Genomic DNA, 27,667 nt, shown 5'->3' with positions numbered 1-27,667 from the left:
GGTTCCAAGGCAGAGGATTAGGCACTTGGAGTTAAGTGACTTGCCTAGGGTCACACAGCTAGGAAATTTCTGAGGTCAGCTTTGAACCCAGGACTTCCCATCTCCCAGCCAGGTTCTCAATCCACTGAGCCAACCAACTGTCCCTTGTACATTTGATCTTCACGGTAATCCTATGAGACATGAAACTGTATTATCTCTGTTTTATAAGTGAGGAAACTAACACCCAAATAGTCCACATGATTTGCAAAGGTCCCAGGCTCGGGAAATGGCATTTGGGGTTTCTGGGATCTGGCTGGGAAGGGGTCCACATTCCTTCCATTTCACATGAGTCCTCCCGTTCCTGTGCCTGTCTCCTAGATCGAGCACCTGTATGGCCTGACTGTGTTTGAGAACTATCTCTACGCCACCAACTCAGACAATGCCAACTCCCAGCAGAAAACTAGTGTCATCCGAGTGAACCGATTCAACAGCACAGAATACCAGGTGGTCACTCGGGTGGACAAGGGGGGGGCTCTCCATATTTATCACCAACGGCGCCAACCCCGAGGTAAGAAGGACCTTGGGCTGGGTCTTCTAGAATCCCTGAACCCCATTTCCTAATAATAAGGATCATAACGATAACTCACATATTTAGAATGCCTCCAGGTTTACATAACACTTTCCTTACCAAAGCCCTGGGAAGTAGGCAGCACCAGCAATGGTGTCCCCTTTTGGTAGAGGAAAAAATCAAGGCTGAAGAAAAATCAAAAACTTTGAGAAAAGCTACGTGACTTGCCCAGGGGTTACAAAGCTAGTGGGGGACGGGACTGGTCACCAAACCCAGGTCTCTGGGCAGATGCCCTCCATCCTCACTGGAGCACCAACTCAGAGGCAGAAAAGGGAGACTTGGAGCTTTTCCTCCCACCCTTGGAGAGGGAAATGAAGGGCTGGTTAAGAATGGAAGCCCATTTAAAATGAAGGGGGGAACATTCTCCAGTCTGGGGACAGGAAAAGTGGGCAACAGCCCTCTGATCCTTTCTCCCTTTCCCCCTACAGTGAGGAGCCATGCCTGTGAGAACGATCAATATGGGAAACCAGGAGGCTGCTCAGACATCTGCCTTCTGGCCAATAGCCACAAAGCCCGGACGTGCCGCTGTCGTTCAGGCTTTAGCCTGGGCAGTGATGGGAAATCCTGCAAAAGTGAGTGTGCACAAACCTATGGTGGCCTTTTTGGTGGTTTTGCTGAAGGGACAGCTCAGTGGGAGGGGGAGAAGAGGAGGAGATATTGGAAAGCAAGGTGGTATAAACCAAGATCGCCATAAAAAGGAGATGCTAAAGAAGAGAGCAACAGGGCAGAGCAAGAGTAGGGCTGGAGGTGAGAGAATGGTACAAGCTGGGCCAGCCTGTCCAGGGGCTGACTTTGGAGTGTTTTGGTGTAGGCGTTGGGGTTCAGACCCTGCCCATCTCTTCTGGAGCCCTGCGGCTTCCCTGCAGGAAGAGAGAAGAAAATGCATTGTTTACTTGATATCGGGGATATTTGCACATTTGACATGTGGCCAATTAACTGATTTGCTCTCTTCTGCCCATTTTTTCTTTGTATATTGTGTCCCACACCATTTCCCCAACTCCCATTTCAACTCCTTCCTCTTGCTGGGGCCAGTGATAAGTAGATCTCTCCCTGTCTCTCTCTGTCTCTCTCTCCCCTCCTCTGTCTGTCTGTCTGACTGTCTGTCTGTCTGTCTCTCCCTCTCTCTCTCTTTCTCTCTCTATTTCTGTCTCCCTCTCCCTCCCTCCCTCTCTCTTTGTCTCTGTCTCTGTCTCTGTCTGTCTCTGTGTCTCATTCTGAGGATGATAGAAACTTGACAGGGGGCTGAGGGTAGAAGAAGGGAAGGAGAGGAGCAGAATATTGGTTCAGGGTACCTAGATGAGATCCATATAAGCTCAAACCCTTTTCTTCCCTCACTACCCCCACCCCAGGGCATGCCAGGAGCCACAACCCTTCTCTCTCTGCCTCAGCCTGCAGTTCCTCCAGAGGGATGGTACCTAAGGAGCCGTGCCTGCTATGTTTGTTCATACTTATTCCTCCCTTCTCTGCAGAACCAGAGCATGAGCTCTTCCTGGTATATGGAAAGGGCCGGCCAGGTATCATCCGAGGCATGGACATGAGTGCCAAGGTCCCTGATGAGCACATGATCCCCATAGAAAACCTCATGAATCCCCGGGCACTGGATTTCCATGCTGAGACTGGCTTCATCTACTTTGCTGATACCACCAGCTACCTCATTGGCCGTCAGAAGATCGATGGCACTGAGAGGGAGACCATACTCAAGGAAGGTAGGGGTCTCTAGAGGGACAGGAATGGGCAACAGCAGATCCTGGGGGTGGGGGTTTACCACCCACAGGGAGAGCCCTGGAAGGTTTCTTTTCTGAAGGAGATTTCTCAGCACAAAAGTCATCCCCCAATGGATGGCGGATGGAAAGCATGGAAATTTGGGAGAATGATAAAAAGAAGACTTGTGTAGATGGGCTGATGATATATAGAGGTAGAGGGAGCAGTGTAGACCTTGGACAGTGGATTCAGGACTGTGCCCACATGTGGGACCTCTCTCTCCTTGGCTCACAAGAGATACAGCCCTGAGCCCTTAGCCTGCATGGCATCAAAGCATTTACTCCGTGCTGGGCACGCTGCTAAGTGCTAAAGATGCAAAGAGAATGCAGAGCCAGTCCCTGCCCTCAAGGATCTTACATTCTAATATGAGAGCCTACATGTCCACACAAGCTATGTGGGGATCCGATGGAAGTTAACCTGAGAGGGGGGGAAAGAACTAGGAACTGAGCAGATGGAGAACGACCCCTGAATAAGGTGACATTTTTGTCCTTATCCCTTTTTATTCTAATAACAAGTCGCCACATAAGTTTTCCAAAGTTACATGATCCAAATTGTCTCCCTCCCTCCTTCTCTCCCCACTCCCAGAGTTTGCAAACAATTCCGTCTACATATTTCCATATTATTCATTTTCATAAGTGAATAATCTTATAAAACCCAAACCCCCAAACACATACCAAAATAAACAAGTGATAAATCATATGTTTTCATCTGCATTCCTACTCCAACCATTCTTTAAGGGGACATTTTTTAAACCCCTTACCTTCTGTCTTAGAATCAATATGAAGTCTCATTTCCAGTGTTAGGTAGATTTGAACTCAGGACCTCCCATCTCAAAGTCCAGCATTCTATCCACTGAACCAGCTAGCTGCCCCTAGTAAGGTGGCATTTGGGCTGAGCCTTGAAGGATACCAGGGACTGTGAGAGCCTGAGGGGAAGAGAAAAAGCATCAGGCACAGAGATGGAGACGGGAGATGAAGTATTGTGCGTAAGGAACAGCAAGGAGGCCAATCTAGCTTGGGTGAAGAAGAGCAATGGGCAAGAACTGTGTGATGAGCTTTAAGTGACCCAGGTGACAAGTGACACTATATTTTCTCCTAGAGGTGCTAGGGACCCTTTGGCATTTACTTAGTAGGGTCTGGCATGGACAGACCTACTTTTCTCCTTCCCATTCTTTCTGCTTCCCAGCAGATCTTGTCAAGGGAGGCTGGCAGCTTCTTTATACCCCTTTCTTCTCCAGGGGATGGAGGATGGGTTGGAATAGAGATACATGAGACAGGAAGACCAGTGAGAAAGCAATTACTGGGGCACATAGATAGTGTGGTGGATAGAGAGCCAGGGCTACAGACAAGAGGTTATAAATTCATATGTGGCCTTAGACCCTTCCTGGCAACGTGACCCTGGGCAAGTCACTTAACCCCAGTTACCCCTTACCACTCTTTGACCTTAAAATCAATAAAGAAGGTAAAGATTTTTTAAAGGCTAATACAAAAGCCCAAGCAAGAGGTGATGGAAACCTAAACTAGGGTATCTGCTGTGTAATTGGAAAAGAGGTATCCATATCACTATATACCATATGTAGCTGAAGGTAAAAAGAACAAAACTTAACCACTGATTGAGCAAAAGGAGTTGTGGGTGATGAGGAGGTGACTAAGGCAGTGGTCACCTCAGCAATAATGGGGAAGTTCACAAAAGGAGTAGATTTGGGGGAAGATAATGAGTTCCATTCTGGACATGTTGAGTTTGAGATGGAGTACAATTGGAAATATCCAACAGGTAAATGGCGATGGTAAACCAGAGCTAAGAGGGAGACTGGGGCTAGATATAACACAAATGAGAGGTGATGAGTTCACCAAATGAGATTGTGTAGAGACAAAAGGGTGTGACCTACATAGATAAAAGTCTAGCTACAGAAGCTAAAAGGGAAGTCATCAAATGGGGAAAAAACCAAAGACAGAGTTATCACGAGAGGAAAAAAATGCACGCAGGGAAAGAAAGTGTTCAACCATGTCATATGCTGCAGAGAGGTCAAGAAGGATGAAGACGGAGGAAAAGGCCATTAGATGTGTCAATTAACATGAAAGCACTGGTATAACCTATAATAGACCATTTACCTCAGGAGAAGAGAGGAGGAGGGAGGGAGGGAGAGAATATGAATTGCAAAATGTCAGAAAACAATTGTAAAAAATCGTTTCTACGTGTAATTGAAAAAATAAAATTTAAATTAATTTAAAAGTGGAGGAGTGGGGTATGTGTGGATCATTGGCAACTTTGGAGAGGGCAGTCTCATTTGGATAAGGTCAGAAGCCATATTAAAGAGGGTATAGAATCCAGTGGGAGGAAATAGAGGCTTACAGGGAAGGTGGCTTTTTCAAGGAGTTTAGCTGAGGAGGAGAGGAAAGAGATAGGATAAGAGCTATAGATAATAAGATCTATTGAGGGTTTTTTTTAATAATGGAGAAGACATAAGCAGCAGGGAAGGAACCTTAGATAGGGATTAGTTAAAGATTAAAGAACTAGAAGGGATGATGATAGTAGGGGCAATCTGCTAGGGAAGATGGAAGGGAATGGAATCAAAGGCATACATGGGAAGGTTGGCCTTGTTAAGAAAGACTACATCTTTATCAGAGACTAGAATGATGTAGAAGACAATTGGGGAGGAAATCAGAGAGATGTGCAATGAAGAGGTGAGGGGGAAGGGAAGCCCTTGCTGAAGGGCTTTACATTTGGGGAACATATGAAACAAGGTGCTCCATGAAGTGAGTAAGGGAAAGGACTTGAAAAGAAGAGAGAAGATTGATAGCAGCCACGGTGGTAAAGGAGATGGAAAATTAGGGAAGAGTAGAAGTATTTCCTTCCTACAGTCCGTTAACACAAATTCTCAGTGGACTAGATCAGCATGGTTTGTGGCTTCCTCTAGCTCTGTTCACCAGCATATGAGTAGCCGTGAAGGAAGCAGATGGGGTAATCCAGGACCAGGGTTTGGCAATCTGTGGTTATCAGTAGGTCAAAGGATCAAGAGATTTGAAACTAGACAATAGTGTAGGGTAGAAATGGTTCACCAGGAGGAAGGGAGGAGTGTGTTGGGATGATGGTCTGGAAAAATCTTATCTGAGGGATGGAGGGGTTGGAGATGACAACAAGGAAAAGAATAAAATTAGGGAGTTTGAGGTATGAGGAGAGGTAGAATAATAACATGATGATTGGATAAAGAGATCTTGGAATTCAACAGCATGGAATTAGAAAGGCTGTGGTATGGCCATCCTTGGGTCTGGCCAAGTAGGAATGGAGGTTTAGCAACTGCCTGACTACAATGGCTGAGGGGACATGACAGAGGAAAGACTCGGAGCGAACACTCTGATGCAAATACTAACAACATGGCAATGGGTTCAAGTCAAGAACACATATGATACCAGTGGAATCACACGTCGGCCACGGGCGGTGGGAGGGAGGAAAAGAAAATGATCTTTGTCTTTAATGAAAAATGCATGGAAATGATCAAATAAAATACTATAAAAAAAGAAACAAAAAAATATTTAAAAAAATCTTAAAAAAAAAAAGGAATGGAGGTTTAGAACATGGAAACTGACTGAATGGTTTAAAGAGTTAGGAGGTCAGGGTATCTGGGGAAACTTCAGTAGGGAAGTTGAAATCTCCTAGTATGAAAGCAGAAACTTGGGTAGAGAGGAAAACTTTGATACAGACATTAAACTCATTAAGGAAGGAGAATGAACATCCTTGGGCTTGGTAAATAATGGCCACCAGAATCTGGATTTGGATAATGTGAACCTCAAAGAAGAGGTTGGAGAATGATGGCCATGGAGAGAAAGTCTGAAAGTGGTCATGGGAAGCAAGAAGTATTCTGAATCCCCACTGAAAAAAGCGAATCAACAGTGATGAGAGAAAGTGCAGTCAGTACTAGAACAGGCATCCAGAGTTTCAGGAGAGTTTCAGTGTCATCAGAAAGGAACTAGGCCTCAGTGAGTGCTAGATGATGAAAGGAACAAGTGAAGAGGTTTACGATAATAGAAAAATGGTTCATTATGGAACAGGTATTCCAAAGGACCCAGGGGAAGGAAGATCTCGAGTGGGACACGGAGGAGTAAGGTTAAGATGAATGGGATTGAGGGAATGGATGGCTGAAGTTAAAGATAGGAGCTTGTTTTTTCAGTAGTCAGATGTTCAGTGTCACGAGGGTAGGGAACTGAGTGCAGGTAGAATACCAGTGGATGGGGAAAGGCCAGTGAGGAAGGCAGATGATTAAAAGGTTTAAAGTTGTCCCTCTAGTTCTTGATAAGGCAAGTTTCTGACTAGGTGGTGTGATGTGTCCTGTGAAGTCTGTCTCAGAGCAGGCACAGACAGAAAGAGGTATGTTCTGGGGAGCATGGAATCCTGGTCAGGAGACAGGAGGTAGCATGTTCTGGGGTGTGGTATATATTAATCTGGGGTGTATACCAATCATGATTTACCAGTAGATCACAAAAACTTCTCTGTGGTTCTTGAAGCCACTCTTACAGATACTGTCTTGTCTGAATTATGTCAGCTGAGTTGGTTTCTATTTTCCTAGGTCTAGAAAAGAAGAGTGGTGGAGGATAATGAATGATATAAAAACTAGAACTTCCGGATTGGGGAGACATTGAAGGAGGTCCTAGAGGGGTTGATTTGGGCATAATATAAGGAAATACTCCCTAACAATTAGTTCTAGTTGTCTAAAAGTAAAAAGGGTTACCATGGAAAGTAATTGATTTTCCTTCACTGGAGATCTTCAAGTGAAGGGGAATGGCCACTTATTGGAGCGAACATTCTTGACTAAGGATGAGTTGGACTGTGTGGCCTCTGAATTTAAAACTGAAATTCTGCGATGCTAGTTGAAGGAGACTTGAGATGAGCCTTTTCATCAAATGAAAAATCACATTGATTTATTCTTTATTACATCCAGATTTTTGTACGTTGTGCCTTAGAGACATGTATATGCACATATTTGGCCACATGTGTCAGCAGGGAGTTGAAGCACTTCATATTCATTAACTTGAGATACAAACTGCAACCACCATGTCCACCGGCTGCCATATGCAATATTACAAGGACATACTCTTTGATACAGACTCATAGACACACAAGATAACCCTCCACTCTTTTAACCTCACCTCTTCCCCCTACTAATCTCTCATCTGTAGTCCAAAGGAGTCTCCATGAGGGTATCTGGTGTGGTGGAAAGTGGAAGCACCAGCCTAGGAGTCAGAAGACATGGTTTCTAGTCTTACCTCTGCCAACTGACTTACTCAAGGACATTGGTCAAGTGACTTCATCTTTCTGGGCCTCTGTTCCATCATTTGTAAAATGAAATAGTTGTCTTAGACTCTTTCTAAACTCTTGATGGGCCTGGCATGTCCTTGTCTTGAAGGACTGTAAGAGGCAGATGAAGTCATCTTGTTGATTCCTGCCCTGATTCCACTCCTGGCTTCCCCCCATTCCACCCTAGGTATTCATAACGTAGAAGGTGTGGCTGTGGATTGGATGGGAGACAATTTGTATTGGACTGATGATGGGCCCAAGAAGACTATCAGTGTGGCAAGGCTGGAAAAGGCAGCCCAGACCCGGAAGACGCTGATTGAGGGCAAAATGACTCATCCCAGAGCCATTGTGGTAGACCCACTCAATGGGTGAGTTCCCAAGGGTTCATGGAATTGTGGAAAACTGAGGCCAGAGCAAAATCCAAAGTATAAGAAATGGCAAGAAAAGTATGGAGAATAGAAATTGGGATGGGGTGGAGGAAAAAGTATTGAAAACACAACACTTAGCAGCTGAGGTAGAGGAAACCAGAACAAAGGCTGAAGCTGGGGAAGTAGTCCATGTGGAGGGGTATAACAAATAAGAATCATCCTGAAAAGAAGGAGAAGAGCTCACTTTATGATTGTCAGAAGTAGGGTCTTAGGGAAAAATAGGATGAAGATCCAAGAGAGTCTCCAGGTGTATGGGCCAAAGAGTACAATAGGATGACCTGAGAATAGAAGTATTAAGACTGGTGGAAACAGGAGGCTGAATGTGTTGGCTTTAACTTTTCATTGCGAACAGGTGGATGTATTGGACAGACTGGGAGGAAGACCCCAAAGACAGCCGCCGGGGTCGACTGGAGAGAGCCTGGATGGATGGTTCCCACAGGGATGTCTTTGTCACATCCAAGACAGTGCTATGGCCCAACGGCCTGAGCCTGGACATCCCTGCTGGACGCCTTTACTGGGTAGATGCCTTCTACGACCGAATTGAGACTGTATTGCTCAATGGCACTGACCGAAAGGTAGGCCTGTCTTTGTGCATATATCTGTGTCTATTTGTGAATGGAGGGATCTTCCTGGTTTAATGAGAAAGACAGGACCCATCCCAAAGACAGAGAAAACTAAATGCAAGGAGGATTCAGGATTAAGCACCTCTCCTGGGAGAGAGGTGATGAACTCAGAGTGTAGAATGAGACAGATATTTGGATGATGCGGGAACTGGGAAGAGGGAAGTGGGGGGAGATGAGTCCAGGATTGGCTGGAGGAGCACGATGTTGGGTAGAAGCATGGTAGAGGCCATGAGAAGGTCTCTCCTTCTTACTGGGACATTCCAGGTCTTTCCCAACTACTGAGGAAGAGTTGTAGGGACTTATTCAGTTCAGTTGCACAGACATTCATTATTCATTCCACACATTCATTATCTCAACTTCCCTCATTTGGGTGCTACCTCCCAGACTCAGTTCCCTACTCCTGACTCAATGACATCTTTCCATCTAAGTGATGCTGTGTGTCTCCTAGCTTCCTTATGATGACCCTTATACCTACTCATCGTGCCTTCTGCCAAGATCCCTCAATCCTTACTCCTCTCCCCCATCCCCAGATTGTGTATGAGGGTCCCGAGCTGACTCATGCCTTTGGCCTGTGTCACCATGGCTCCTACCTCTTCTGGACCGAGTACCGAAGTGGCAGTGTGTACCGTCTAGAGCGGGGAGCACCAGGCACAACTCCCATTGTGACTCTGCTTCGAAGCGAAAGGCCCCCCATCTTTGAAATCCGGATGTATGATGCCCAGCAGCAGCAAGGTACTCAAGGTCCAGGAAGAGGGGAGATATTTGGTAGCCCTCCCTTTCCCATAGATAGCAGTCATATGAAATAAGGCGGACTAGACTTTAGCTGGACCAAAAATGACAGCCTGTTTTTGGCAGAAAGGGCCAGGTCTCCAGCCCCTTCATCCATTTCCCCCCCAATATGGTGGATTTGGGAGAAGGAAAAAATGCCTGTTCCACTAAACCTAAATCTTGACCTGTCCTACTCATCTCTCCCTTTTTTATCTTTCACCAATTCTTGATTATCCTGGCTTCTCTTCCTCTCTATTTCTTCCCGATCCATCTCTTCAATCCATTCTCTTCTATGCTTCTCCCCTCTCTGGCTCCCTCTGCATTTACCTAATCCTTCTCCCACCTTCATCTCCTTCTGTCCCCACCCATCCCCATGCCCCATTCCCTGATTTTGACCCGTCTCCTGCAGTGGGTACCAATAAATGCCGTGTGAACAATGGCGGCTGCAGTAGCCTCTGCTTAGCTACTCCTGGTAGCCGACAATGTGCGTGTGCAGAAGACCAGGTGCTGGATGCTGATGGTGTCACCTGCCTTGGTATGAGGGGTTCTGGAGGTGTTGGTTCGATTAGGCTCATGGGAGTCTTTTGTCTTGGCATTGGGTGGGCTATAGCTTCTCAGCCCCAGAGCAGTGATGATGATAGAGAAGCTCAGTACTGAGTTGGGAATGGGGCAAGGAAATGACTTTGAAAGTACTAGGTAGACTTAGGGAATCTTGGGAAAGTGTTGAGAAAGGAGTTTGAAGAGGTATCACAAAGTGGTTAGGAGGGTCTTGTAGTTAGCTCTTCCTAAAGGTTAGGAAAGAAATGTGAAGGATCTGTGAAGGGATTTTGGGAGAAGAATATGAGTTGATGAGGTTTCACCCCTCATCTGTCTCATGGTAAGGTTTCCCTCCCTCTTTAACAATCTGTGTTACACTTTCCCATTTCACTCCCCTTGGGTACCTGCAGCCAACCCATCCTACGTGCCTCCACCCCAATGCCAGCCTGGCGAGTTTGCATGTGCCAACAGTCGATGCATCCAGGAACGATGGAAATGCGATGGTGACAATGATTGTCTGGATAACAGTGATGAGGCCCCTGCCCTCTGCCGTAAGTATCTGGAGCTTTCTTTTCCTGCCCCTGGCCTCCTGTCTATGAAGTTTAAGAGATGGCCATGGTTTTCCCTACCTGGGGCGGGGTTCGGGGGCCTTCCCATACTGTGACCCAGACCCACCTCACTCCAAATTTCCTCCCCTTTAGACCAGCACACATGCCCTTCTGACCGCTTCAAGTGTGAAAATAATCGATGTATCCCCAACCGATGGCTGTGCGATGGAGACAACGATTGTGGGAACAGTGAGGATGAATCTAACTCCACCTGCTCAGGTGCAGTGTTGCCCTCAGCAATCTGGGAGAGAAGGGGAAAGGACTGGGAGGGGAAGGAGCTAGTTAAGGGGTACACAACACTGCTCTCCTGTGAAAGTTCGAGGAAGAGGAGAGGCAGGCGGAAGGTGACCCTAGGGAGGTAGAAACAGTGAGTTGTAGAGCAGGGAGAAGAGGGGACATTTAGGCTAAAGAAGTAGGTTGCAGGGGTTGGAGCCCTAGGATGGGGGGCTCGGAAGGAACAGGGTCCATTATTCTGTGTCCCATGGAAGGAGGACCGAGTGTGAAGAGCCTAAGACAACCTCACAGGAGGAAAGAAGGCTCGGCGTTAGAGCATCTCTCTCCCAGCAGCCAAAGAGGGATGAGACCAGGGACATCTTCCCTCCTTAAGCCAAGAGAGAGCCCAAATGAGGAAGAAGGCTTGGGGACATGGGGAAGTGATTTACTGATTTGGGAAAGAGAATGAGATAAAATGGAGGGCTGGTGGGGAGGGAGAAGGAAGTCATTCTCCTTCCCAAAAGTTCTGTTATGCAACCCTCTCAGCCTTGGGAGAAATACTCGATTTGGGACCGGAGGATATGGGTACAAGAGCCAACTCTGTCTCGTTGGTCGTAGGACCTTGGGGAAATGACTTAGCATCCCTATTTCTCAGTGCCATTATCCGTAAAAGAGCAGGTTTGTACAGGATGCCGTCCAAGGTCCCTTCCAGCTCGAACGTGTATGACCTGGCAGGGAGGATGGAGGATGTGAAGATGTAGCGAGAAATGATTAGATGGGGAAGAAAAGGGGGGGAGGTAGAGATGGAGGATGTGAAGATGTAGCGAGAAATGTGGGAGGCCAACCTCAGAGATGAGAGGTTGCACACTCACAGCTCGTCCCTTGATCTCTGCTGTCCACAGCCCGAACTTGCCCCCCCAATCAGTTCTCCTGTGCCAGTGGCCGCTGCATCCCCATCTCCTGGACATGTGACCTAGACGATGACTGTGGTGACCGATCCGATGAGTCAGCCTCATGTGGTGAGAGAGTGGGAGGGGGATGAGCAGGAGAAGCAGGTTGTGGGCTTCGGGTGGGGTTGTAAGAACGGATGCTCTCTGCTCCCCATGGGATAGGGAGTTCTTCCTCTGAGGTCCCCTTGACTTCCCACTGGGAGGAAGGGACTAGACCCAGAGGGCCCCCCTCTCCAAAGGACCTGGGATGATGGGCGCGCCCAGGAGTTGAGGTGTGGGGGCAGCTCTCTGAGGCAAGAACCATCCACTCACCCCACTGGCCCCTCTGTGGCTTACCCAACCCTCATTCCTCCCATACCCACAGCCTACCCCACCTGTTTCCCCCTGACTCAGTTTACCTGCAACAATGGCAGATGTATCAACTTCAACTGGCGCTGTGACAACGGTAAGGGCTTCCCCTCTCCATCCCTACCTCTCCCTCTTTTCTTCCCCATCTAATCATTGAGGCACTAGAAGGGACAGGACAAGCCTTGAATGAAAAAAGAGAGTGGTCAAAACTAAACTGGCAGGACAGCTAGGTGGATAGAGTGCAAAGCCTGGAGACAGAGGTCCTGGGTTCAAATCCAATGTCAGACACTTCCTAGCTGTGTGACCCTGGGCAGATCACTTAACCCCCATTACCTAGCCCTGACCACTCTTCTGCCTTGGAACTAATACTTAGTATGGATTCTAAGACAGAAGGTGAGGGTTTAAAAAATAGATAAACAAACTGGAATCTCCCTGTCCCTCCTTCCCTCCAGCAGGCTGAGGTTCTGCTATGTTGGATAGAGAAGAGGACAGGAGGAAGAGGAACTAGGCACCTGGTTGGGCCTGGCTGATGGCAGATGATCTAAAGAGGGTCACAAACCTTAGCAGGCTCTAAAGGCCAGTTCTTATGGGTGTCATCAGTGAACTCCTTTCCGATTCCTGTTGCTCCAGGCTAGACCTAAGTGACCCTTTCTCCAGCATGGGACAGGGAGGGCAGGAGAGAGAAGAGGGAGGCTAGACTCAGGAACTTCTTTTTTGTTGTCATTGTTTTTATTTTGACTTACCTCAATATAACTGGTAGCCTTCCACTTCTCTTAAATCATAGCTTGTCTCTATCCTTGCCCCGTTATACTTGGTAGTCCTCAGTATTTTATTTAGTGCATTAAAAAAAAAAAAACACCATTATTCTGGAGCAGCTGAGTGGCTCAATGGAGAGAGAGTCAGACCTAGAGATGGATGGTCCTGGGTTCGAATCTGGCCTCAGACATTTTCTAGCTGGTCACTTTACACCTAGCCCTTTCTACTCTTCCTCCTTGGAATGTTTAGTAATGATTCTAAGGCAGAAGGTAAAAAATTAAAGGAAAAACAAGACTGTTCTGAGAAGGGGTCTGTAGACATTCCCAAAAACGCTTAGGAGCCCCTGGCCTAGAGGGACCAGACCTGAGAGCAGTTTGAGCAGGGAGACCACCCCCATCCCTTCTCCCCAACTCTCCTCCCCGGAGTCCTTGCCCTCCCTGAGTGTTGCTTCAGGCAGCCAGCTGAGGACCAGGTGATGCTCTCCCTGAGCTGAGGGGTCACTGCGCATGGGCGTGTCTGCGTGTCTGTCCTGTCATTGTCTCGTCCCCGGGACGAATCTCCTGCCCCCATTCTGTCCTGACTGAGTTGTGAGCATGGCGTGTCGCAGTCTTGCCGGCTCGGGCTGTGTCTTTGCCTGGGCTTGGATGCCAATGGTTCCCCTGGCGGTTTCTGTGTTTCAGAGAAGGATTGTGGGGACGGCTCTGACGAAAAGACCTGTCCTGAGCCTGCCGGTCAGTGCATAGTAGCACATGCACCATCAACTCACACAGAGCCTCTGGGCCAGCCCTGTGGGCAGCTCCATCCCCCCACAAGCCTCACTCTTTCCCCTAGACAGTTCTGAGATCCTTGCTTAGAGAGAGAGAGAGAGAGAAAGGCCCTACGTGGGATGAGAGCCAGGGAGACAAGGACCCAGACCAAAGGAGCTACAGCAGATAGAGAGGAGAGAGGAGAGGGAAGCATGGCCCACCATATGGGGAACTTCTACAGTCTTGGAAGCCCTCCCTGACAGAACCCGGACACAGCCCAATCGCTAAGGGCCAAGGCCCCCTTAGCCCTCATGGACCGCCATGACCCAACTGCTGGGGGCCCAGGCGCCAGAGTGAAAATGCCATAGGGCTTTCTGAATTTTGTGGAGACACAAATCAGGGTTGAATTTAGGCTCCACGTGTCCCATAGGAACCAGGATGAAGTTGGTGCTGCTTCAAGGGCCTGTTCCTCCCCACCTCCCTCTCACAAAGCAGAGAGAGACAGAGAGAGAAAGAAAAGAAGGAAGGAAGGAAGGAAGGAAGGAAGGAAGGAAGGAAGGAAGGAAGGAAGGAAGGAAGGAAGGAAGGAAGGAAGGAAGGAAAGGATGGAAGGAAGGAAGGAAGGAAGGAAGGAAGGAAGGAAGGAAGGAAGGAAGGAAGGAAGGAAGGAAGGAAGGAAGAGACAAAGAGACAGAGAGAGAGACACAGAGACAGAGAAAGAGACAGAGGGTGGGAGGAAGGAAGGAAAGAGAAAGAAAGAAGAAAGAGACAGAGAAAGACAGAGAGAGAAAGAGAGGGAAGAAGGAAGGAGAAAGAAAGGAAGGAAGGAAGAGACAGAGAGAAAGAGACACAGAGACAGAGAAAGAAAGAAAGAGACAGAGGGAGGGAGGAAGGAAGGAAAGAGAAAGAAAGAAGAAAGAGACAGAGAGAGGAAGACAGACAGAGAGAGACAGAGAGAGGGAAGAAGGAAGGAAGGAAAGAGAAAGAAGAAAGAGACAGAGAGAGAAAGACAGACAGAGAGAGACAGAGAGAGGGAAGAAGGAAGGAAGGAAAGAGAAAGAAAGAAGAAAGAGATATAAAGAAAGACAGAGACAGAGAGAAAGAGAGAGGGAAGAAGGAAGGAGGAAGGAAGGAAGGAAGGAAGGAAGGAAGGAAGGAAGGAAGGAAGGAAGGAAGGAAGGAAGGAAGGAAAGACCCCCCTTGAAAGGCTGTCTAAGGATGGAGCACAGGACCCAGGAAGGGGCCTCTGAGAAGCAGTCTTCTCCCTCCCTCCCTCCCCCCGCCCCAGACCTCAGCTGTGTAGTCCATGGTGCATGCTGCAATCTATGCAGTTTCTGTGTCTTTTCTGTTTGTTGTTTTTCACCAGGGGAGGTGGGGAGGGCGAGGAGGGGCTGGGGTGGCCTGGAGTCCGGGGTGGGTGGAGAGAGTCCCCAAGTGGGAGGCTTGGGGAAGGCTGGCTCCGCTGACAGGCTCCTTTTCGCTTTTGTTCTGTGCCCGCTGCTGCCCCCCCTCCTGTCTGCCAGACAATGACTGTGGAGACAACAGTGATGAGGCTGGCTGCAGTCACTCCTGCTCCAGCACACAGTTCAAGTGTAACAGCGGTCGGTGCATCCCTGAGCACTGGACCTGCGATGGAGACAACGACTGTGGAGACTACAGTGATGAGACCCATGCCAACTGCACCAACCAGGGTGGGCATCTGAAGGAGAGGGGCATGGGGGCACAGCAGGGTGGGCACCTGAAGAAGAAACAGTCTCATGGGGAACACGTCAGCCAAAGCTGCACCAACTACCCTAACCGGGGTGGGCACCTGGAAGGGACTCGGTGACAGGGAGGCAAGAGAACAGCCATCCCTGTGCCAGCTGGGCACCTAAAAGGGAGGACTCTGAGGGGCCCCAGCAGCTGCAGACCCACACCCAACCCAGAGAGCACTTAGAGCTTGGAGCAGAGGGGGAAAGAGAGGCCAGACACAAACTAACAGCACTTGGCACCCCGAGAGGAAGGGCACAGGATTCAAATTCAGATCACCTGAAGGAGAAGGGCATGAAGGTGGCCCAGAAGCCAGACCCACACTGACCATTCTGGGCACACACAGCTGCTCTCCTCATGCCAGCATGACCCACCACAGGACACCGCAGTCAGGGTTTTGCCAGGGTCATCGGGGTGGGCACCTGGAGGACGAGAGCTTGGCGGGGCTCTGCCGGGGGTCCGCGGGCAGATGCTGGAAGGAGATGCCTAACCACTCCATCCACCAACCCAAGGATTAGGGGCTTGCTTTGTGTTCAGTGTCATGCTGGACGCCTTAGGGAGCCCAGAGAAGCATAAGACACGGGCCCTGTCCTCAGGACTCTTACCATCTAGTTGGGGAGCCAAGACACGCATACATGAGAAGATAACTAACCAAACAAGGAGGGGGGTGGTCAGTGCCCGGGGAAGGACGCAGGTCCAGGTTCTCTGGGAGTCAGTGAAAGAGGGATCCCTCTGGGCTCGGTGATGGAGGGAGGCTTCCTGGGGGAGGGGGACCAGGACTGCTTTAAGAGGATTTTGTGAATGGGTCGGGCAGATTCCAGTTTGAGAAGGTTGGACAGGTAGGACGGAGTCAGACCCCAAAGAGAGACACAGTCCAGCAGAGACGTTTGGACGTGTGAGAAAGCAGGGCAGATTCTCGAGCAGGGGAGGCGAGAGGTGGAAGGTGTTGTTTTAGGCAGAGGAATCAGCCCAGGGAGGTGAAGGATGGAGAAAGCCATTGCAGTAAATCAGTAAAACCAAGGTGACAGCGGAGGGAACAGAGAGAAAAGGGCGATGGGGAAGCCATGGGGAAGGAAGAGCTGAAGCCCACCTTGGGGGCAGATGCAGCGTGAGCACAGATGGTCCCCTTGAAGATGGAAAGACGTGGGGGAGTAGGCAGAGGAGGGGGAGCATTTGGATGGCTCTTGCCTGAGGAGGATGGGAGTCCCTTTGGAGGAGGAAGCAAGGTGCCCAGGGTCAGTAGGCTGGGAGAAGCAGTCCCCAAAGCCTTGCCCTCATGCCCTCCGCCCCTTGCCTACAGCCACTCGACCTCCTGGTGGCTGCCATGCTGATGAGTTTCAGTGCCGGCTGGATGGACTGTGCATCCCCCTTCGGTGGCGCTGCGATGGAGACACAGACTGTATGGACTCTAGTGACGAGAAGAATTGTGAAGGGGTCACACACGTCTGTGACCCCAATGTCAAGTTTGGCTGCAAAGATTCAGGTAAAGAAAAGAGGCTCCTAGGTGTAGTGTGGCAGGGAGGGACCAAGAGGGCAGCTGGGAAGTGGAGTGGGGAAGGAGTCTGGGATGGAGGGAAAAGGAGTGGAGTCAGAAAATCCACTCAGGGATTTGGGAAGGAGATAAGTATAAAAGTAGGGTAGCTCTGTGACCCTGGGCAAGTCACTTAACCCCCATTGCCTAGCCCTTACCACTCTATCTTTTGCCATGGAACCAATACATAGTGTTGATTCTAAGATGGAAGAGAAGGGATTTGTTAAAAATAAAAAAATAAAATAAAAGTAGGCACTCAGGGAGTAGGGAAGGAGTCTGGGACAAAGGGAAAGAGAATGGATTCAGCATTTAGAGAGCACCTACTGTGCCAAGCACTGTGCTAAGAGCTTTAAAGAAGATCCACTCAAGGAGTTGAGAAGGAGATAAAGATAAAAGTAGGGTACCTGTATGACCCTGGGCAAGTCACTTAACCCCCAATGCCTAGCCCTTACCTCTCTTCTGCCATGGAACAAATTTTAAGATGAAAGGGAAAGGTCTTTTTTAAATAAATAAAATAAAAGTAGGGGCACTCAAGGAGAGTGGGACGAAAGAGAAGGGACTTAAACACTTATAGAGCACCTTCTGTGTGCTAAGCACATTAAAGAGAGTCCATCAGGGGGTGGGGAAGAAGACCAGGAGGACCAGCAGGTCCATTCCACAGTATATATGAGGTGGGCACTGTGCCATCCCAGGAAGGGCACTAAAAGAGCAGCCCGTGCTAGGATTGGGTCCTACATTCTCCTGGAGACGTCTTGTTCACAGTGGAAGCCACGCTGGCTACCTCTGCATCACACTCTCCTTAGAGAAGCCAGCGGAGGCTTAAAGGATGGAAACGGGGAGGACGCCCGTCCAGTCTGGACGCGCTTCCTCACACTGCCTTCCCGCACAGCCCGGTGCATCAGCAAGGCTTGGGTCTGCGACGGGGACAGTGACTGTGTGGACAACTCGGATGAGGAGAACTGCGAGTCCCTGGCCTGCAAGCCCCCCTCACACCCCTGCGCCAACAACACGTCCGTCTGCCTGCCCCCCGAAAAGCTCTGCGACGGCAACGATGACTGCGGAGACGGCTCTGACGAGGGCGATCTGTGCGGTAAGTTCCTGGCGGCTGGGACCAGCGCATGTCTCCATTTCCCTCCCGCTGCGTGCCTAGCAAGGGGCCCGCAGAGCTTAGAGGATTCGTGCTCAGGAGCCAGGAAGCCTTGCTTCCAAATCCCCAGTGCTGACGCTCGCTGGCTCTGAGTCTCGGGCAAGTCCCATCACCTCTGAGAGCCTCGGGCGACTTTCCGAGCCTTCTCTAGCTGCCCTTCCTCACACGGGGGAATCTCGCACCTCTCGGGAATTCACAGGGAAATCGGGGATGAGGCGCCGCAGTCTCTGCCCACCCTCGGCTTGGGGGCTGCAGAGCCCCCCGCTCGGGCACTCTGGTCTGGCGCCTCAGCTCAGCCGGGAGGGATAAGAGGGATCGGAGGCGACGTCTCCGCCGCCCCAGGGATTTGGCTCCGGGTAGGCTGGAAGGAGCCAGAAGGGTGGCCCAGCCTGACTCAGAGGCAGGAGACAAAATCTGGGTAGCAGGAATGTGTGAGGGTGTGTTTGGGGGACAGAATAAACCAGTTTTGCCGGAAAGGATGGTTTATGTCCGGGAGCGGCGGGGGATGAGACAGACGGGGCCAAACAGTGATGACCAGGCTGGCCCCTTCGGGATTGGGGGAGGTGAGGGGTCAAGAGGAGGAGGAGGAATGGGAAGGGAGTGGATGGGGCCAGAGGAAGCTCTGGAATGATGGTGCGCTCCCAGCCCCCCCCCCCCCCCCGTGCCCCGAGCCCACAAACATCCTGGGAAGGGAAGGCGTCCTTCCCTGCTTCCAGAGGCAGCCCCAAGATAAGGGCACCGACATCAAGATAGGCTAAAGATCTCCAAAGTCCTGTGGGGGCCCCCAGGAAAATCTTCATTTCCCAGGGGAGGTTTGGTGCCGACGTCCTATGGGGCTCACCCTTTCCTAAGACCCGGAGGGCTTCTCCAGGCATCCTCCGGCTGGGAAGGCTTTGGGGAGCCCCGTTGGTCCCTGACCTCTCGCTCCTCCTCCCCGCAGACCAGTGCTCTCTGAACAACGGCGGCTGCAGCCACAACTGCTCCGTGGCTCCCGGGGAGGGCATCCTGTGCTCGTGTCCTCTGGGCATGGAGCTGGCGCCCGACAACCGCACCTGTCAGATCCAGAGCTACTGTGCCAAGCACCTCAAGTGCAGCCAGAAGTGTGAGCAGAACAAGTTCAGCGTCAAGTGCTCTTGCTACGAGGGCTGGATGCTGGAGCCCGACGGCGAGAGCTGCCAGAGCCTGGGTACGGCCCGGGGACCCCAGCCCGCCCCGGGCACAGAAGCCTTCCCGGGGCTCCCCTCTCGGGCCGGCGGGTCCTAGACCCCTCGTGAGCTTCCTCCTCTCTCCTCAGACCCTTTCAAGCCGTTCATCATCTTCTCCAATCGGCACGAGATCCGCCGCATTGACCTGCACAAAGGGGACTACAGCGTCCTGGTGCCTGGCCTCCGCAACACCATCGCCCTGGACTTCCACCTCAGCCATAGTGCGCTCTACTGGACTGACGTGGTGGAGGACAAGATCTACCGGGGGAAGCTGCTGGACAATGGAGGTGACCGAGAACAGGGCAGAATGACAGGGGATGGATGGAGGAGAGGCAAGGAGACAGACAGGCAGACAGACAGACAGACGGGGCCGCCAGCAGCCCCTCTCCTCCTGTCCCCCCCAACCCCCCACCGCTAATCGAGTTAGACTCTGCTCTAAGTCCCGTCAGCTGACGCCCCGTAATTACCGTCAGAAGAGCTGCCAGCCCGATAATTAGCATAATGAGCAGTCTCCGAGCTGGCATGGGAGCTGGGCTCATTGGAAAGATTGGGGGGTGGGCAAGACACCCCTCCACAGAAGGAAGAGGGGTAAATAGGGGTGAAGGGGAGCTGGGAGGCTCTGAGCCTAGCTCTCGCCTCAGCAGGTGAGAGGGACCCTCGAGGGAGTCATGGAAACCCGGGGTCGGGAGAGGGGCGAGTGGCGAGGACTCCTGGACCCCCCAGGGCCCCCCATCCCAGGAGGCTCTAACCTCAGTGCAAACCGCCTCCCCCCTTTAGCTCTGACCAGCTTTGAGGTGGTGATTCAGTACGGACTGGCAACGCCCGAGGGCCTCGCCGTAGACTGGATCGCTGGCAACATATACTGGGTCGAGAGCAACCTGGACCAGATCGAGGTGGCCAAGCTGGACGGGACGATGAGAACCACCCTCCTGGCTGGCGACATAGAACACCCTCGAGCTATAGCGCTGGACCCCCGTGATGGGTGAGACTTCCCTGCTCCTCCTCCTCAGAGCCCTGAAGCCTGCCCACGATTTCTCCTCCTGCTCTTTATCACATTCACGATGGAGAAGTGAGGCGTATTATTGGATCGACTGCCAGATGTGGAGTCAGTGAGATTTGAGTTCAAATCCAGCCTCGCTTATTTATAAGCCGTGTGACCCTCGTCGAGCCGCTTACCCACTGCCTGCTTCCATTTCCCCATCTGTAAAATGGGAGTACTACCAGACCTGGACTCCCCTGGCGGTGGTGAAGATGAAAAGCGTAGATATGGGGCTCTGTCTTCCTTAGAGCATCACACAAAGGCGGGCTGGGACATTCCTTCTCATGGGCTGCCCTCTTTATCCCCGCAGGATCCTGTTCTGGACAGATTGGGACGCCAGCCTTCCCCGAATCGAGGCAGCCTCCATGAGCGGAGCTGGCCGACGCACCATCCATCGGGAGACTGGTTCTGGAGGTTGGCCCAATGGGCTCACAGTGGACTACTTGGAGAAGCGTATCCTGTGGATCGATGCTCGGTGAGCCTCCTCCTCTGTCCTTAGTCCCCGCCTTTCGTTGGACTCCTTTCCACTGACTGGCCTCCACCTTCCCCTGGGGAAGGCTCCATGAAGTCAGGAGAGTGGCCCCAGGGTCAGCGAGGGGCTCTCAGGACCACAGAAGATGTCCTAGGAGAGATGAATGTTCTAGGGTGGGAAAAGAGGGAAGCCGGCTAAGGAGCTGTGGAGCTGGAGAAGGGCAGAAGGTAGAATAAGCTCTGGTGGGCAGGGGAGGGGAGCTCAGGGCAGCCAGGGACTCGAGGGGCAGGGAAACACAAGTCCAAGAAGAGGGTGGACGAGAGGACGTGTGGCCTGGGTTTGTGGGTTCTCTCTCTCGCTTTACCCCAAGTATTGGCAGGGGGAGTCAGTGGTGAATTTGAGGTTCTCCAGGAGAGATAGAGCGGAGCCCTGGCATAGGAGGCTGAAGTCCTGGCAGCCCCCTCACTCTGCCATATCCGTAGGTCTGATGCCATCTATTCTGCCCGCTACGATGGCTCTGGCCACATGGAGGTGCTTCGGGGACACGAGTTCCTGTCCCACCCATTTGCAGTGACGCTATATGGAGGAGAAGTGTACTGGACGGATTGGAGAACAAACACGTTGGCCAAAGCCAACAAGTGGACGGGCCACAATGTCACTGTTGTCCAGCGGACCAATACACAGCCCTTTGATCTGCAAGTGTATCACCCTTCCAGACAACCGATGGGTAAGGGGACTCAGGGGAAGGAAAGTGTGATAAAGGAGGAACCCTTATTCTGTTCTTGGATAAGAGAGAGCCAGGGGGCGGAGCGGAGAGCCCTCAGATGAACAGGGAAGGTCCCCTTTTTTTGCTCAGCACCCCTCCAGCTTGGGAGGATAGAATCCCAACGAGATCGATTTGGGAAGTGAAATCAAGGTTGGGTGTAGAGAACCACCCAAGCCAGTATTGAAGATGGAAGGGAAACCCTAGACCAGAAATCTGGGGAGAGGAAGAGATTTGGAACAAGGGCAGTCAAGGAGGAAGGAATGTGATGTGCCAGGCAGGAAGAGCAAGTTTCCAAGGAGGGAATCTCAGAGTGAAGACTCTTTTGCTCTCCTCTCTCTGACCGCCAGCTCCTAATCCCTGTGAGGCCAATGGTGGTCGGGGCCCTTGTTCTCATCTGTGTCTCATCAACTACAACCGAACTGTCTCCTGTGCCTGTCCTCATCTCATGAAACTGGACAAGGACAAAACCACCTGCTATGGTATGGATGTGGAAGGCTGGGGGCTTCAAGGAGCCAATGGTTCATTGAGGCAGGGGTAGGCAGGTCTCAGGCACTATGGACCACAGCCGTGGAAGGCTGAGAAGAGAAAGGAGATTTGTTCATTCGACAAACATTTCTTAATCCTCTACTCTGTGTCAGTGGGGACTTTCTTCATCCTTGTATCCCTAGCCTGGCACACAGTAAATGCTTAATAAATGTTCCTTGACTGATCAATGGGGAGAAATGCCCAAACAGCTAATGTACAAGGGAGAGTGGGGTAAGTGCCAGCAAGTGATCCAAGCAAAATATTATGAGAAACTTGAGGAGTCCCCTCATTTTGCCTAGGTCAGGGCAGTGATAAAAGCTGAGGGGAAGGGATGAAGTTTAAGGAGGAGTCAGGGGACAGCTCGGTGGCTCAGTGGATAGAGAGCCAGACCTAGAGTTGGGAAGCCTGGGTTCAAACCCAGTCTCAGATATTTCCTAGCTGTGCATCCCTGGGCAAGCCACTTAATCCCATTTACCATTCTTCTGTCTTGGAACCAATACGAATAGAAGATGAGAGTTTAAAAAATGGAAGTCAGGATGGGTTTCTTATTGGAGTTGGCACCTAGTTGGGTCTTGAAGAATGCATCCCTCCAGCCTGGGAGGATAGACTCCCAATGGGATGAAATTTGGAAGTGAAATCAAAGGTTGGGGATAATGATCCATGCCACCTGGTATCCACGAGGGAAGGGAATTCCTAGACCAGAAATCTGGGGAAGAGGAAGATGTTTGGAACAAGGGTGAAGGAATAAGAAGTATCAGAGCACTGCCTTCCCCAGAGAGCAAGTAGAGATCCTTGTCTATATGATGAAACTATGGGGTCACAGGGCTGCCTGGGATGACCCCCTCTCTGACACCATCATCACCAACAGAGTTTAAGAAGTTCTTGCTGTACGCTCGTCAGATGGAGATCCGGGGTGTGGACCTAGACGCCCCTTACTACAACTACATCATCTCATTCACCGTCCCTGACATTGACAACGTCACAGTCCTCGATTATGATGCCCGGGAGCAGCGCGTCTACTGGTCTGATGTCCGAACTCAGGCCATTAAACGTGCCTTCATTAACGGCACCGGCGTGGAGACAGTCGTTTCTGCAGGTATCCCACAAGGGTCGCTTTGCCTTAGCTCTCCACCCTGGTTCAGTTTCCAACGGGTCCCCTCTCTCCATCTCCTCCGCTAATCCACCCCTCACCCCCGGGTTCCCAGCCCTTCTCTCCATAGACCCTGGCCCTCTGGATCCCTCCCTAGGAGTCCTTCCCTGCTCCCACATAACATCCTGTTCTGTGTTTCTCCAGATCTTCCAAACGCTCATGGGCTGGCTGTGGACTGGGTGTCCCGAAATCTGTTCTGGACGAGCTATGACACCAACAAGAAGCAAATTAATGTGGCCCGTTTGGATGGCTCCTTCAAGAATGCAGTGGTCCAGGGACTGGAGCAGCCACACGGACTTGTTGTCCACCCCCTGCGTGGGTAAGTCTAGGGAGATAAACCTACCTTCCTGATCCCTGGGAGAGCCAGATAACCTTGGGAACCCCGTTCTATTGGAGACGTGGCATCCTTTCAAGGGGTGCTGGGCAGAGGGACCCCACGACTTTGGAAGTGGGGAATTCATGGAGAATGCTGGGGGAGTGGGGCAATCGAAGCGTAAGCCCTTGCCTCTCATCCCACCCCTTTTCCTGCTCTAGGAAGCTATACTGGACAGATGGTGATAACATCAGCATGGCCAGTCTGGACGGTAGCAACCGCAGCCTCCTCTTCACTGGCCAGAAAGGCCCTGTGGGTACGAGCCTAGCCCTTGGGTCCCAAACCTCAAGACCCAGAGGAGCCTTCTTTCCACTAGTGACCAGCAGTGGAAAGAGCTCAAGACGTATGGTCATCCAATGCACTTAATTTAGGTTCTGGCATTTACTTAAATGTTGACCTTAGACAAGTCCCTTTCCCTCTTTGGCCTCAGTTCCCTCATCTGTATGACGCGGGTGTCGGACTAGATGATTCTGAAGGTTCTTTCCAGCTCCCAAGTATGTGTAAAAGGGATTTGTAAGCCTCAAAGCTCCCCTTTCTCCCATCCTCAAAACCTGAAGGAGGCAGCTTGGTACTGTAGAAAGAGCCCTGGCTCTAAAGCTAGAGGACTTGGGTTCAAATCCCACCTCTTGTTACTATTTATATGGTACTATATTTAGATCATTTATAATGTATTTATAGTCATCTCCTGGCCTCAGTTTCCAAATTTATAAAATGAGAGGGTTGGACTAGATGACGTCTGAGGTCCTTCCAGACTCCCCACTCCCCCAAAGCTTTCTCTCCCGCCCCTCCCTCTCTGTGGTGGGAAAGGCGCCTCTCAGAGCAGGAGAAGAGGTTGGGGAGAGGCCCAGGTTCACCCCTGGGCCAGCTCGGAAGGGCTAAGTCCCTCCTCCTGTTGTCCCTTCGATCCCCTTTGCCAGGCCTGGCTATTGACTTTCCTGAGAACAAACTGTATTGGATCAGCTCTGGAAACCACACCATTAACCGCTGCAACCTAGACGGGAGCGGCCTGGAGATCATCGACACGATGAGGAGCCAGCTGGGCAAGGCCACTGCCCTGGCCATCATGGGTGAGGCAGGGGCGCTGGACTGGCACCAAGGGCGGTGGGGCGAATGGGGGGCGAGGAGTCCCAGCGCCCGTGAGTGGTCTGCGTCTTTCTCTCCGCCTGAAAGCGCCCTGCTCCTCCCCTTCCCTCCACCAGGAGACAAGCTGTGGTGGGCGGACCAGGTCTCGGAGAAGATGGGCACCTGCAACAAGGCAGATGGCTCGGGCGCTGTGGTCCTGAGGAACAGCACCACCTTGGTCATGCACATGAAGGTGTACGATGAGAGCATCCAGCTTGGTGAGGGTCAGGGGCCGGGCGAGGATGGCAGCCGAGAGCCGGGGGGTCTGGGAAGCCTGGAGCAAAGGAGATGACGGGGTTGGGCAAGGACGAGAGGCTGAAGAGACGGAAAGATGGCCCAAGACCAACAGAGAGGGTCACTGCCCCGGCCCCGACCGCACTGGGTTCGGCCAGGCCCAGAGGGACACTCGATCATACCCCCTCCCTTCTCCATCCCTGCAGGTCTCCAGGGAAACAACCCCTGCAGTGTGAACAATGGTGACTGCTCCCAGCTCTGCCTTCCCACCTCTGAGACCACGCGTTCTTGCATGTGCACGGCTGGGTATAGCCTCCGAAGCGGTCAACAGGCCTGTGAGGGTCAGTAGCACCCTCCCTGCCTCCCACCCTCAATGCCCCTTCCCTTCTCTTGGGTCATCTGCCTTAGATGTAGTCTCCATCACTCGGCCAGGGCGCAGTGTGGCCAGCATTGGCCGGGATGCAAACCAAGCACACGACGTGGCCCCTGCCCCTCCGGCCCCCTGGGAGGCAGAGTGAACACCCTGGAAATAGTTAGCAGTAAATCCTGTAAGAAGGCAATTGGGGAGAACCCTGGGCTGATGATATGTAGGTTGGACGCTATGACCGTGCTCAAAAAAGGATGGGCGAGTGTAGGAGGGGAAAGACTTGAGCTGAGGAGCTAGAGAAGCAGAATGGGAGCCTGTGGCAGAAGCCTAGAGGCCAGAGTGAGCCCCATCTTTGGGAGGGACCATAGGAGACCTTCCTGGGGGGGCCAAGGAGGTGCCCGTGGAGAGGGAATTGAGGGTTACGGAGCCAGGGAAGATGCAGACTAGATGTCATCGACAGCCTCGTGTTTATTTAGTGCCTGCTGTGGACAAGACACAGACAGGGAAGGGAAGAGCCCCTGAGAGCAACGTTTTAGGAAGATTCATCCAAGCATGGAACATGAATAGATGCCAGGGTGGTGGGGCCAGAGGCAGCTGGGGGGCTCTTGCAGTTCTCCAGTGTTGTGTTCTGAGGCTGGGCCAGGGCCATCGGGGGCCCAGCAGAGCCCTTTTCCACCAAGGAAAGGGTGAATCTGGCCAACCTTTTCAAGGAAAGAATAGTGACCAATTGGGTAAGAGAAAGAAGAATTCAGGTGGCTGCCAGGTCTCTTGTGTGAAGGATGGGGAGGATGGGGATGCTGGTGACAGGAATGAGGAAGCAGGAGGCAGCCTGTCTCAGGAGGGGAAGTGGTGGTCATGGGCACGAGGCATTTGGAAGGGTAGGGCCAGTGTTTGGTGAGTGACGAGAGCTGGAGAGTAGAGATGGGAATCCCCAAGGGCTCGTTGGCCCCAAATCCCCCTCTGATGCGGTTTGGACCATATGGATGCATGGTCCGCCATCCTTCTATGTGGACCAGTGGATGAAGGGAGATGGGAAGAGCAGATGAAAAATCGATTTGTTTTTGCTGCCCTCTTCTGGCAGCCCATCATTCATGCTCCTTCCCTAGCCACCAGGAGCTGTTCTCTGACCCAAGGCACTTTTCTTCCTCTGAGCAAGGCTTGGCATAATGGAAAGAACACTGGCTTTAGATTCAGCAGACCCGTGTTCAAATCCTGCCCCTGCCTCTGATGTGTGACCATCAAGCCTCACAGCTGTAAACTGAAGTGATTAGATGACATGACCTCTGATGGCCCCTTCAGCTCTGTTCTCTGAGTCTCGGTCAGAGCAAGGGCTCAGACACTCTGCTGGGAATGGCAGGGGGAGAAGATCATGGCGGTGATGTCTGACTGGAGCATGTACCTTAGGTGTGGGATCCTTCCTCCTGTATTCCGTGCATGAGGGAATCCGGGGAATACCACTGGACCCCAGTGACAAGTCAGATGCCCTGGTCCCTGTGTCTGGAACATCACTTGCTGTGGGCATCGACTTCCATGCTGGTGAGTAATTTGTTGAGGAAGAATCAGTAGGATGTACCAGGGCCCCGAGATGGGAAGGGGGTATGCCTAGAGGACCCAGGGAGAGAAGGAGCCCTTATCATACAGCCCGGACAGTTCCCCCACTTCTCCAAAGATCTGCTGCTATTATCTCCCGCCATAACTCTTCCTCTCTCCAATCTCACGGTCGCATGCAAATCCTCTCAATTCTACCCCCACGTGTCCACATTTACTCCTTTCCCAGACAACGACACAATCTACTGGGTAGACATGGGTCTCAGCACCATCAGCCGAGCCAAGAGGGACCAGACGTGGCGTGAGGATGTAGTCACCAATGGCATTGGCCGCGTAGAAGGCATTGCTGTAGACTGGATAGCAGGTGAATGGGGGAAGAAGTCCTCGTCCTGGGATTGCTCATTGAAGAGGGACTTAGGATGAGATTTGATGGGGGACTCCAGGGAAGAGAGGTGAAAAGAAAGGGAACAAAAGTCTAGCGTCCACCAGTGCATAAAATATAGGACTTTGGAGATGCATTGATTGGGTCTGCTGATTTCTTTTTTGTCCTTTAAAAAATTCTGTGTTCTAAGGTGGGGTGGGCAAACAAGAGCCAATGGGTCAGCCGCCAGCCCTCAGGATGGCCTATTTTTATATAGCCCAGGAACTAAGAATGGTTATTTAGTTTGTGGACTGTACAGAAACAGGTGGGGGCACGATTTGGCCCTTGGGCCATGGTTTGTTGACCCCATATAAAGGATAGCTCTCTGGGGGGATGTAAGAGGGGCAAGGATCCAGGGGGAAAGTGGGTAATATAAAAACA

General features: G+C 51.4%; 1 protein-coding gene across 1 annotated transcript in view; it reads left to right on the top strand.

Moving 5' to 3' along the window:
• Window positions 1–27,667, top strand: part of LRP1 (LDL receptor related protein 1) — a 114,549-nt gene that overhangs the window by 33,199 nt on the left and 53,683 nt on the right. The window contains exons 9-36 of the mRNA XM_056797815.1: window positions 358–547; window positions 1,036–1,179; window positions 2,077–2,313; window positions 7,848–8,028; window positions 8,441–8,663; window positions 9,242–9,443; window positions 9,889–10,014; window positions 10,427–10,567; window positions 10,718–10,843; window positions 11,740–11,856; window positions 12,152–12,232; window positions 15,161–15,328; window positions 16,687–16,869; window positions 17,807–18,007; window positions 19,005–19,250; window positions 19,359–19,556; window positions 20,047–20,251; window positions 20,619–20,783; window positions 21,263–21,507; window positions 21,894–22,025; window positions 22,940–23,167; window positions 23,366–23,540; window positions 23,756–23,850; window positions 24,512–24,661; window positions 24,794–24,934; window positions 25,157–25,291; window positions 26,722–26,853; window positions 27,095–27,229. Of these exons, the coding sequence (XP_056653793.1) occupies window positions 358–547; window positions 1,036–1,179; window positions 2,077–2,313; window positions 7,848–8,028; window positions 8,441–8,663; window positions 9,242–9,443; window positions 9,889–10,014; window positions 10,427–10,567; window positions 10,718–10,843; window positions 11,740–11,856; window positions 12,152–12,232; window positions 15,161–15,328; window positions 16,687–16,869; window positions 17,807–18,007; window positions 19,005–19,250; window positions 19,359–19,556; window positions 20,047–20,251; window positions 20,619–20,783; window positions 21,263–21,507; window positions 21,894–22,025; window positions 22,940–23,167; window positions 23,366–23,540; window positions 23,756–23,850; window positions 24,512–24,661; window positions 24,794–24,934; window positions 25,157–25,291; window positions 26,722–26,853; window positions 27,095–27,229 (4,702 nt within the window). The remainder of the gene's footprint in view (window positions 1–357; window positions 548–1,035; window positions 1,180–2,076; window positions 2,314–7,847; window positions 8,029–8,440; window positions 8,664–9,241; window positions 9,444–9,888; window positions 10,015–10,426; window positions 10,568–10,717; window positions 10,844–11,739; window positions 11,857–12,151; window positions 12,233–15,160; window positions 15,329–16,686; window positions 16,870–17,806; window positions 18,008–19,004; window positions 19,251–19,358; window positions 19,557–20,046; window positions 20,252–20,618; window positions 20,784–21,262; window positions 21,508–21,893; window positions 22,026–22,939; window positions 23,168–23,365; window positions 23,541–23,755; window positions 23,851–24,511; window positions 24,662–24,793; window positions 24,935–25,156; window positions 25,292–26,721; window positions 26,854–27,094; window positions 27,230–27,667) is intronic.

This window comes from Monodelphis domestica, chromosome 5 (genome assembly GCF_027887165.1).
Source record: "Monodelphis domestica isolate mMonDom1 chromosome 5, mMonDom1.pri, whole genome shotgun sequence".
NCBI lineage: Eukaryota > Metazoa > Chordata > Mammalia > Didelphimorphia > Didelphidae > Monodelphis > Monodelphis domestica.
This window is presented reverse-complemented; position numbering and strand designations above follow the sequence as displayed.